The sequence below is a fragment of the Semicossyphus pulcher genome, unplaced genomic scaffold, assembly GCF_022749685.1.
Source record: "Semicossyphus pulcher isolate SPU_LCO1_2020_fin unplaced genomic scaffold, fSemPul1.0.p SCAF_20, whole genome shotgun sequence".
Taxonomy (NCBI): domain Eukaryota; kingdom Metazoa; phylum Chordata; class Actinopteri; order Labriformes; family Labridae; genus Semicossyphus; species Semicossyphus pulcher.
Genome location: NW_027211694.1, coordinates 4255985 through 4267682, shown reverse-complemented (window position 1 = coordinate 4267682; position 11698 = coordinate 4255985). Strand labels below are relative to the sequence as shown.

At 44.4% G+C, this 11698-nt stretch overlaps 1 protein-coding gene across 1 annotated transcript; it reads left to right on the top strand.

Moving 5' to 3' along the window:
* On the top strand, window positions 1–11305 carry itfg2 (integrin alpha FG-GAP repeat containing 2). The gene is made up of 12 exons (XM_069671375.1): window positions 1–335; window positions 758–853; window positions 941–982; window positions 1061–1238; window positions 1324–1463; window positions 1685–1833; window positions 1917–2011; window positions 2097–2150; window positions 4162–4253; window positions 5099–5216; window positions 5876–6049; window positions 10382–11305. The coding sequence occupies exons 1-12, from the start codon at window positions 240–242 to the stop codon at window positions 10447–10449; spliced, it is 1302 nt and encodes a 433-aa protein (XP_069527476.1). The 5' UTR covers window positions 1–239; the 3' UTR covers window positions 10450–11305.
* Window positions 11306–11698: the final 393 nt, after the last annotated feature.

The window sequence follows — 11698 nt, the reverse complement described above, 5'->3', positions numbered from 1 at the left end:
ATATATTAAATGCTTTAACGTAACTTAACGTAGACGTATTTTAGAAGCAGTTAAGCATGTGGTCTTATATCGCGCTGTGTCGGAGAAGCTAACGTTCATTTTAACCCCTAAGACGAAGACAGCTAACGTTAGCTAGCTATAAACTAACGAGCTATCTTTGCTTTAACTAATATTAAGAGAAGCTGTCCGCATGTCGAGGGGGTATTATCGGTTTTAAACTATAGCTTTCTGTTGTAGCTATGCGGGCTTTGAACTATGTTCAACGTGTCAGTTTGGATTTTACAGGAACTCTGTTTCCACATGCGATCTGTCTGGGAGATGCAGACAACGACTCGGTAACTAAACTTGAATAACGTTTATTTTTCTTCCTTAGTTTCCTCATTTTACATTTTAGTTCATTTAATATTTTCTACTTAGATTCTCTTTCAAAAAGGCAACATGTTTTTGGGGACAAAGCTTTGATAATTTAACAGAGATGTGTTGATAATGAAAATGATGTCTAGGTTAATATTAACCCTCACATAATTTAATGCGGGTCAATATTGACCGTTGCTGAGTAAACCTGATGAAAATTTCAGAGCTGTCAGAGCTTTTTCTTGTTGTTCTTAGCAATCAGACGATGCATCAGTCAAAACAAGCATGATTAAACAAAACATCAGTTCCCAAACCGTTATTAAAATCACTCATCTGTTATTACTCTGGATAAAAAGTGGTGGTTTGTTGCTTCTTATCATTATAAATGTGATGTCTGTTACAGTTGAACGAGCTGGTGGTGGGGGACACCAGTGGAAAGCTGTTTGTGTACAAGAACGATGACTCCAAACCGTGGGTCACGAGAACCTGCGTGGGCATGGTCAGCACCAGAAATCTGTCACAAACAAAGATGATTTATTTTCCTGAAGTTGTGTCTGTTGATCATATAATGTGTCTCTGTTTGCAGCTGACCTGTGTAGCAGTAGGAGACGTCTGCAACAAAGGCAGGGTGAGTTGTTGTATAATCAGCAGTGAACGCTGTGTCTGATAAATATTTTGGTGCTGACGTTTTCTTCCTGTCTGACAGAACTTCGTGGTGGCTGTGGGTGCAGAGGGCTGGTTTCACCTCTTCGACCTGACAGCTGCCACTGCGAATAAATCAGACTCCTCCAGTCAGCACGAGTTCATGTCCTTCGACGACCAGAAGCCGCTCTTCACCCAACACATTCCTGCCAACACCAAAGTCATCCTCATCAGTGATATCGGTAAATCCTGAACTCCCTTTTATATTATACATATATGTATCTTTAGTACTGGTTTTGATAGTGTGTGCACATGTCTGCATTATAGACGGGGACGGTCGCTGTGAGCTGGTGGTGGGCTACACAGACCGGGTGGTGCGAGCTTTCCGCTGGGAGGAGCCGTCCGACAGCTCAGAGCAGGGATCAGGGCAGCTGGTCCTGCTGAAGAAATGGCTTCTGGAGGGGCAGGTAGACCTCACTTAAACACTCACCATTAGCACCAGAGGAAGTCGTACATTATTCAGTAGGAAGTGATAAAAGACTAGAGAATCTACTGTTAGACCCATGAATAGAAAATCTCGTCTTCTCTAATTCAGGAGCTTCAAAGTGTTTCAATGTCTGAGGGGGTTTATTCTCATTAAGCTGATTATCCTCTTCATAAACACCCTGATGTCTAACTTGTGCTGCAGGTGGACAGCTTGTCAGTGAACCCCGATCCAGAGGGTTTACCGGAGTTGATGGTGTCCCAGCCGGGCTGCGGATACGCCATCCTGCTGTGCTCCTGGACCCAACAGGACTCTAACAGCTCTGGAGAAGAAGCCCCTGCAACCCCTGGAAGGTAGACCGACTAATATTACGAACATATAGACACAGAAAGATGTGTTTGTGTGCATAAACCTTGCTTTGATTTCTCTCTCACAGTGAGGGACCCTCTAGAGACGTAGTTCTCCATCTGACCACCGGGCGGATACACAACAAGAACGTGTCCACTCATCTTATCGGCAGCATCAGCAAAGGTGTGTGTGTGCAGTTTAATGAGGTGCTTGTCTTTATTACTCTTTATATAAGCTACTCAAACATTGTGTTTAATGTTTTCAACAGGCTCCAAAGAGGAATCTTCAACATGTGGGCTGTTTGCTCTCTGCACTCTGGACGGTGAGTCATGAATCCTCCACATTTATGTCTCGTTTTAAATGTAATGTTTTATAATGTGTCATTTTTTGCACCATAATCTACTCTTTTTAATTTGTATCTGTTTTAACTCACAGTTTTTATCTCGTATTTTAGTGTAGGTGTTCAAATTAGCATCCCCTCTGATAGCTGTTTTTAGCATCTCTGTGCAAACTGTATGCGTCCTAACCAATGACTGTATATATAAATGGACGACGCGTCTCCATCTGCTCCCATTGTACGAAATTGATGCCAAAATAGCCCCTGTGATAGGCGCTGGCGATGGCGACGTCATACGGAGCCAGAGTCTGCGCAGTAGAGATCGGCGAATGAAGCGGCGGTAGCCACTTCCGCTAACCCAAACACACACTTAACTTACCGAAAAAACAGCAAGGATCCCGCACGCAGGCGTGTTTAACAGCAGAACAGCTTCTCTGTGTTGGTCTGAGGTTAACGTTCACAGGTATGGAAACTTCAATGACTGTAGTGATTGTTTTAGTTACGTTTACACTCGCGGATCGTCCTCCGCTCTGCTCAACCGGAACTGAACGGCTGCAGGAGCCTAATTTGTCAACACAGCTGTCAATCATCATTTTGACAGCATCAAATAAGTAATTTAAAATAAACTTGTCAGAAAAATGAACACTTGGACGTAAATCAGCACGATAATAACTAACTATAATGACAGAAACAATATTTGAGAAACATTTATCGGGCGTGTATTTTGATTTTATAGTTTGACCCACCTGTTAACATGGAGGAGGCGGGCTTTATGACCTATACTGCAGCCAGTCAGCAGGGGGCGCCCGAAATGTTTTGGCTTCACTTTTAGGGAGCCGTCATGTCGTCCTTCTTTTTATACAGTCTATGCTTTTCACTCACAGTTTTTATCTCGTATTTTAGTGTAGGTGTTCAAATTAGCATCCCCTCTGATAGCTGTTTTTAGCATCTCTGTGTAAACTGTATGCGTCCCAACAGTACAGATAAACAGCTGAGACCACACAGCAGCTCCCCACCTTACATTATAGCACAAAAGGCCTTTCCTTTGTACTCATAATGATGTATTTATATAAGGTCACGGTGCAGCAGTAATTTAATGTTGCGCCCCATGTGGCTCCATGCACTGCTAATAAGTAAACTGTTTAATAATTGAGTCGTAATGTAGTCAGTCTGCATGACCTCATGTTTTCTCCTCTTGTAAGAATCCAGCGTAAACACCAGCTGGGCGAACACACCACATATCATTTCTGTCTTCAGTTCAGCGCCCTTTAACCAGTTAGCCAACACATTTAGTCATCAACACCTGTCCTGTGATACTCGTGCTGTATCTGTAGTAGTAGTGATACGTTAAGGAGCAACACTCGTGCGTACGTCAGCGTGCGGAGGATCCTCCTGGCAGCAGCAGAAATCTGGCAAACAGCTCCGAGAGCAGCTGGAGAGTTCATCAATATTTAAACACGGGAGGATGTAGAGGGATTATCATCACTGAAGGCTTCCGGCTGCCAGCTCACACACTCCCTCTTGTTGGTACGATGATGAGCCAACAGAGAGGAGAGACGTTACACCAGAGTTTAAAGAATTAAGGACATTAAGAGGAGCTGTTAGAGGATGTATTTCAGTTCTGCTCAACGACTTAATTTCAGGGATTAGTAGTCACAGCGTCGGCAGAGAGGAGGTGTCACAACTTGTTAGAGCGGAAATGATTCTCTCACCTTGTTGGCGAGAAGTTTTGACAGACTCAGGGTTGATTTAATTTTTCTCTGCCCTTTTTTTTTAGAAACAGTTAGCTTCCTTATAAAAGATTTGTAGCTTTTCATTGTTGTCTGCACTTTAAATAGAAATTCAGCTGCACACGACACGAAAGTTGGACAAATAAACCATTAAAGCAAACTTCTTAGAATCAGAAAATAAGAAGTTTTTATGTATTCTTAATTTTTAGTAGAAGTAGCTTATAAGAAATGGACACTTATATCGTCCTTACATCACTTGGTTGCAGGTACCCTGAAGTTGATGGACAGCTCGGAGCAGCTGCTGTGGTCGGTTCAGGTGGATCATCAGCTCTTTGCCCTGCAGAAGCTCGACGTGACTGTGAGTTTGTGTGTTTTTATGTCGAGCTAAATGACTGATTATTATCATTTTTAGTTAGACTGTTGTTGTACACTCTCAGGCCTTCACCTCCAGTGCCTCAGTCGTATCTGTAAAGCTGCTTTTAAAAGCCAAATTGATCCTTCTCCTTTTAAAAATCACAGTTTCTAAAGTTAGAATCTCGAAGATCTCAGTTTCGTTCTCTTTGGCGCCACCTGTGGTGATAAACGGTAATTACAGGAGCACACTTCCCAGATATCCAGACAGTGTTGCATGTGTGACGTCCACGGTTGGCTCCGGTTGTAACTCTTGATTTTCCTGGCTGACGGTCGCTTTCCTTTTCAGACTGTTTGCTTCATCTGAGCGTCGAGTTTGTTTCTTTTTCTTTGGATTTTCACTTCTTGTTGAAGTTGTATCTGTAGTCATCCATCTTTTCTTTGTTTGTTCAGCCATAGTAGATTACTGTTTACTCGCAACACTTGCAGAGAGCGGAAAAGCAGCCGCTTAGCTCCGCCTACCCTCTCTGGCAGACCAACCACTGCTGCTGGAAAACGCGTCACTAACTGGGCGCCGCTTGTGATTGTCTGTAATACTGCAAATGCAAAGGCTCAATCACCATTGTGTTACCTTATTCGGCGACAGATAGAGACTTAACAGACATTTATTTACATGAACATCTTCAAATTTATTACTTTAACTTAGTAGAGACGTCCATAAATGTTTTCAAAAGCACACATTTCCTTCAAGGAGAAGACCAATGTCTAGATAGAATGTATAATTTTTATGGGTCATTTAGAGCAGTCGCACTTGTTTGGGAATCATGTCTGTGTGTGTGCGTTTGCTCTCAGGGAGACGGCAGAGAGGAGGTGGTGGCGTGCGCCTGGGACGGTCAAACCTACATCATCGACCACAATCGGACGGTCGTGCGATTCCAGTTCGATGAGAACGTCAACGCCTTCTGCGCGGGTGAGTTACCTCAGCAAGTAACTGCAAGAATAACCTTTTACAGCCTGTGAACTGACATCATTATCACAGACGTAGGGTGAGGGAATCATGGGGTATAAAACACTTAAAATATAACAGGAAAAATGCAGGTCGCTGAAATCCCCTGCTCCTAATTCCCTGCAGACAAATGACCATAAATGACAGCTCACATTAAAATTGGCTTCCTGTGCAGAGTTTAAAGCATCTAATCCGCCAGTAGGGGGCAGCGTTGAGCTGTGGCTTCACCCTGTCTTTGCTCTTCCTCCTCCTGTCCATTTAATATTCTCTTCCTGCAGTGATTGAAGGAGCCCGTGTTTACTTAAAGACGTGTACGGCAGTAAGTGGATTAAAGAGACATGAGACGTTGTCCGATCTGCCCTGGTGAATTGGGGTTTGTTCCTTTGCGCCTCCTCTCGCCCTCTCTGCTCTCTGATGCTCTGTGGGGTCATTACAGCAGATTACATCGGCTCCTCTGTTTGTGTGGAACGCTGGCTCGGTTACAGAGACTCGCATTAGCAGCCGGGCAGCGGAGGATTCCTGATGTGTTCATTTGGATTCACATAACACACTGTATTATAACACTGCAGCCTCATATTGATTACAAACCACCCGTCATGTATGTTGTTTACTTGTGTTTTCAGGTCAGTATACGTGTAAGGAGGGAAAGAACAGCCCCTGTCTGGTGTATGTGAGCTTCAACCACAAAATCTACGTCTACTGGAAGGTGGGGCTGGAGCACATGGAGTCCACGAACCTGTTCAGAGTCCTGGAGGAGAAGCCGGAGTTTAAAAGCCGCCTGAGAGCGCTGGGAGTCGGTAAGTAAACCAACAACTCTGCGGCAGTAATGAGTTCAGATTAAAACTTCTTATTCAAATTCAAAGCCACCTCTCCTCTGTTTGTTGTTCTGAGACCAACTGTGAATATTTGTAGCCAACTTGACTGCCGTTCTGTTGTGAAACTCGGAGCTGAATACTAATGAGGAAGAGGCTGAGAAATTACCCCCACACGGCACATTTTACTGCTAACAAGGGCCGGCCTGCTGGAGAGCGTAATGGTCTGCATGAAGGAACAACTTGTTCAGACAGATTCTCTTTTAAGACGGCGCATCTGAGGGGTTTAGACAACTTGTTACATTAACATATTATTATGTATTACGATGTGTCCACACCGGTTGTAACTCTCTTGCTCAGATTGTCTGCATTTCTTCACAGGGCCTGAATATCTTGTTTAACTTAAGAACGTTAAAGCTGTCATCCTAATTAGTTTGGAATTAGAGGGAACATTTTAACTAAATAAAATAAAGGGCTGCGGTGAGTTTTTTATATTCCATTAATCGGGTTTAACTATTTTTAATGAAAGGAAAAACTAAATAATCTGATTCTGACTCCTTAAATGTGACTATTTTCTGGCTCTTTTATGCAGAACATTGAGAAGGACACAGTAAACTCACTATCCATGCATCCCAGGGACGCACCTCATCGTTCCCATACAGAACGATACATTGTGACCTAGATTTGTAGTGAAACTCGTGTTAAAACCACAGCAAACCGCGAGGGAAACCTGGCCGTTAGAGCTGTTAGAGCGCTATTTCAACCCTCTGCGCATCTAATCAGCGCAGGCGAGATCACGTGTACACAATCTCGCGACGTGCTAGTGTAGCCGTGACAGCAACAGCTAGCCCGTCACCGCGGATTTCAGTTAAACAATTAAGGATACGAACGTTGTAGTGGTTAACTAACTTGCGTTTCCATCGCTTATGCTGTGCTCACTCATGTCGTTGTCAGAGACGCGCTGTAGTGAAATAAACTAAACAAACTCTGGTGGCTGTGAAAATGTACTTCCCAATGGCGGCCGTTTTGTTATACTCAGACGATGTCTGTTGATAAACGGTAAATGGACTGTACCATGGACTGTATAAAAAGATGGACGACATGACGGCTCCATAAAAGTGAAGCCAAAACATTTCGGGCGCCCCCTGCTGACTGGCTGCAGTATAGCTCATAAAGCCCGCCTCCTCCATGTTAACAGGTGGGACATGGGTCAAACTATAAAATCAAAATACACGCCCGATAAATTTTTCTCAAACATGGTTTCTGTCATTATAGTTAGTTGTTATCATGCTGATTTATGTCCAAGTGTTCTTTTTTCTGACAAGTTTATTTTTAATAAGTTATTTGATGCTGTAAAAAATGATGATTGCGCTTTTACACTACATGTCACATTCACCTCCAATCAGTATCTTTGCATTCACGCCTGATGGTTTTGCCTTCATGAGCAAATTGTGGTTCAGTGTCTTGCCCAAGGACACTTTGGCATGTGACTGTAGCAGTCAGGGATTGAACCCCAAACCTTCCGACTCCACCACTCCACAGCCGCCCCTCTTCTGTTTTTCTTTGCTGATTACCAACAGCATTCATGCAGCTCCACTTTGTGCAGTTCTTCATTATCTCTTGAAACTTGCCCACAAATGGAGCAGAACCAGGCTGCATTAAAAAGCTATTTAGGGGCAACAATTATGGTGATGATGAGATGTCACGACACGCAACTTCTAATGAACAGGTGGCTTTCATCACGCTGAGAGCAACTGATTTATGTAAGTCAGAGATTTTGTTGAATCAGTACGGACACGGCTCACAGAAATGTTGTTGCGTGAGGCGTCTGGTTTCTCCTTACTTACCTCTGCACACACACACGGAGAGAGGAGCTTCAAATCTAATGTTTTCCTTTCTACATCCGAATGTATATAAATCAGAAGCCTGCACGTAAACTTGGCTGAGAAAGAGAGGATGTAATCCACGAGCACACAGGCCACACATCTGAGTAAACTCCTCTTTTCTTTCTCTGCTGTCCAGCATCTTTCCAACCACACTTCTCCTGACAAACACAATGTTTACCTAACTCAATTACTTTGTTAATCGTTGCAAATATGCACCAGAGTTAAATATGTCCTTTGCTGGAACATTAATCTCGCATCCGTCATGTTGCATTTTCCTCCTCTCTGAATGTCGCGTATACAACGATCTTACTGTAGAGCTGAAATCTGATTAAACTAGAAATTAGTCGGTGTTTTCCGGTCTGCATGGATGACCAGCTCATCAACCGTGCCGGAAAACACAGCGAAAGGAGTGGAAACCTATTCAGCGAGGAAGCAAAGACGCTGACACAAACACGTTATTAGCAGGACTTGCTGGAGCATTAAGAGCGCTGATGAAAACTCTGAATCCAGCTGATGTTATTGAAGCCTGGTGGCTGGGTTAGCGTAGCTTCCTGCTGCCCGTGTTAATAATTCAACCTCTGGGCCTGTTGTGTTTCTTTTCACTGTGATTTCACAGGCTTGTTACCTAACCCAGTGTGGAAAATGTCTGATGTAGCAGCCCAGGGACAGGGAGATCGAGAGGAGAGCGGGGAGAGTAGAGAGAGGAGAGAGAGACAGCAGACAAAGAAAAGTGTGAAAATGTCTAGAGAATGTAGGAGGGGATATTCTGCTTTATATGTGAAGTGTTTGTGTCCACACGACATCCATCTAAAATTACAGCGAACTCTAAAAGTAGCAAAGGATATAAAGAACAGGAGAACATGTAGCTGCTGGTGTTAGCTGTGTGCGCTGCCTCGCCCCGACCTCCTTGAAAATGTCAGCAGCAGCTTTCAGGCTCCTCCCCGCTGTTCCTTCACCTTAATAACATCGCTCTCGCCAAAGGGTGACGATGAAGAGTCTGTCAGCTCTCTGTCATGACGTGGAAAGGTTTCTAAACTTAGGACAGTTCCGCCCGCATTGTCAGCGGTTTTAACCTGCCGTCGAGGAGTTAAATCATCAGCTGGGTTCAAGAGAGAGTCTGTCAGAGTGTAAGTGAAAGAAGTAGTTCCACAATGAAGGAGAATACACAAGAGAGTCCTGCATTAACAGTTTTGCTTAAGTAAAACACTTTCAGTAAGTATTATTACCAAGAAGTGACGACAGATGCTATGACAAGAGTTGGCAGCCATGCAAGCAGCTCTTAAGACCTGGATACTGGACCAAAAAATGGCGCCTATTTAGCTTTTCATCGATGCTAGGAAAGTTTAGCCAACATGAAACCTCCATGGATCAAAATACAAGAGTCAAGAAGTACCTTGTTTACAGTGTGAGGTTCCCTGTCAGTATGGTGTTCTATGGGCAGCACTGGACATTTACGCTGCAATACCGCAAGTGACCACCAGTCAAAATTAGAAGAATGTTTTACAGCGACCTCTTTTAGCAGGACCAATGCTGCGCTCAATTACTATTGGAAGCCTGAGCTGGGATTGACGTCACACCTGAGTTCACTGGGTTCAAGTAAAGGAAGCCTTAAAGGTGCAACTTTTGTGGGAAAAATCTCAAGTGCGCCCAGTTAGTGACGCGTTTTCCATCAGCCAGCAGTGGTTGGTCTGCCAGAGAGGGTAGGCGGAGCTAAGCTGCTGCTTTTCCGCTCTCTGCAAGTGTTGCGAGTAAACAGTAATCTACTATGGCTGAACAAACAAAGAAAAGATGGATGACTACAGATACAACTTCAACAAGAAGTGAAAATCCAAAGAAAAAGAAACTCGACGCTCAGATGAAGCAAACAGTCTGAAAAGGAAAGCGACCGTCAGCCAGGAAAATCAAGAGTTACAACTGGAGCCAACCGTGGACGTCACACATGCAGCACTGTCTGGATATCTGGGAAGTGTGCTCTCACAATTACAGTTCATCACCATAGGTGGCACCAAAGAGAACAAAACTGAGATCTTAGAGATCACCACTTTAATACAGCTTTCAGTACACAGAGCAGGGCAGCCATCTTGGATTTTGAATTTGGGGTTGATGAGTTTCTTACAACTCTTCACGTCAGGTATCTGAGCTCAGCGGGTGTAACAGAAGAAATGTGCAACAGTTTAGATCAAATGCATCGTAAGGCAAAGCTCTGCCATTGAGCTTAAAGCTAAGGATAGCATGCTAACAAGCTCACAATGCTAACATGTTGATGCTAAGCTCTCCAAATAAAAGAAAAATATCCAACCTATACTTTAAACTAGATATACTGTAGTTTGACTTCCCACCAAAGAAGAAGAAAGTCCTCCTTATGTTTATCTGGTCACACTGGAGAGTCCTCCATCTTTGATCATCGCTGTGTTTGTGTTTCCCTCCACAGACACTGAGGACGCAGCAGCAGTCAGAGCCCGGGTGTCAGATATCCTCTACAAGGACTCGCAGCCTTAACACAGCGACACACATCAACACACCGCTGCCTCTCTCCCCCCCCACGACTGTAAATACTCTGTTAATAAACTCTGATCGTCTCCTGTGCTGCTGCTGCCGCCTCGTTATTCGCGCTCCCCGCAGACGGACGTGACAGGTTTTAGGTTTCTGATCCGTACACGCCGGCTGTCATTGGTATTCTGTCTGCCCGGGCTGCTTCTCACGAGGCCGAGAGAGGATGAAAGCTGGAGGCACAAAGAGGAGGAAACGTTATCCTGTTCAACCTGCTGTTTGTGAGCGAGGAGGATCAGCGGAGGCATTACGCTGCTGTCACTCAGTCGGAGCTGAAGAGCCGATGAAAAGACCTCTGCGATCAAACGTACTGAGCACCTTCACACTTTTTATCCACTGAGATCTCTCATATTAGGCGCTAAACATGTTACATAATACATATACAGGTGTTGCATAATGTCACAGTGTTTGTTTGTCAGCACCTGCAGGGTGTGATGATTGGAGGTAGTCGGGGGAATCACCCACTGTTCCCACTGGGAGGATCCTATAACCTCCTATGTACACAGCCTCTCTTTTTCTCATGCAAAATAGATGAGCTGTGTGTTTGTGTGTGTGCCTTCGGGGTAAACGCAGGCTCAGGTGTCCTGGTAGGCCTCAGCCTCTCATGTCTCCCGTGTTTTTAACCTTTAGAGACGTGCCGGGGGGAAGGTGGCACCTATAGGACCCCCAACAGCTCGCTGAGCTCCACCGTTCATGTAGAGTTCGCCTTCACTTGTTTTTGTCAGACTTTAAACTGAATTTCTCGTCACATTAAGTGTCCTGTTTTTTTTTTAAGGTTCTGTAAGGAGGTGTAGAAAAGTATCTACAACACATGTCCAAATGTTTATGTCGAGTAAGCCTCCAGTGTTTGATTGAAACATGAAGGCAACATGGAAAGAATTTACAACTTGACACACAAGATGCCAACAGGTGGTGCAGTGGTTAGCGCTGTCACCTCACAGCTACAAGGTTCCTGGTCAGAATCCCGGCACAGACGTAGCGGGCCTTTCTGTGTGGCGTTTACATGTTCTCCCTGTGCATGCCTGGGTTCCCCCTGGCTTTCTCCCACAGTCAAAAGGCATGCTCGTTAGGTTCATTGGGGACTCTAAATTGCCCGTAGGTGTAGGTGTGAGCGTGGCAGGTTGTCTGTTGCAGTGTTCGAAATGCCGTACTATACTAGCAGTACGTACTGATTTGGCCCAAATGTAGTGTATAGTAT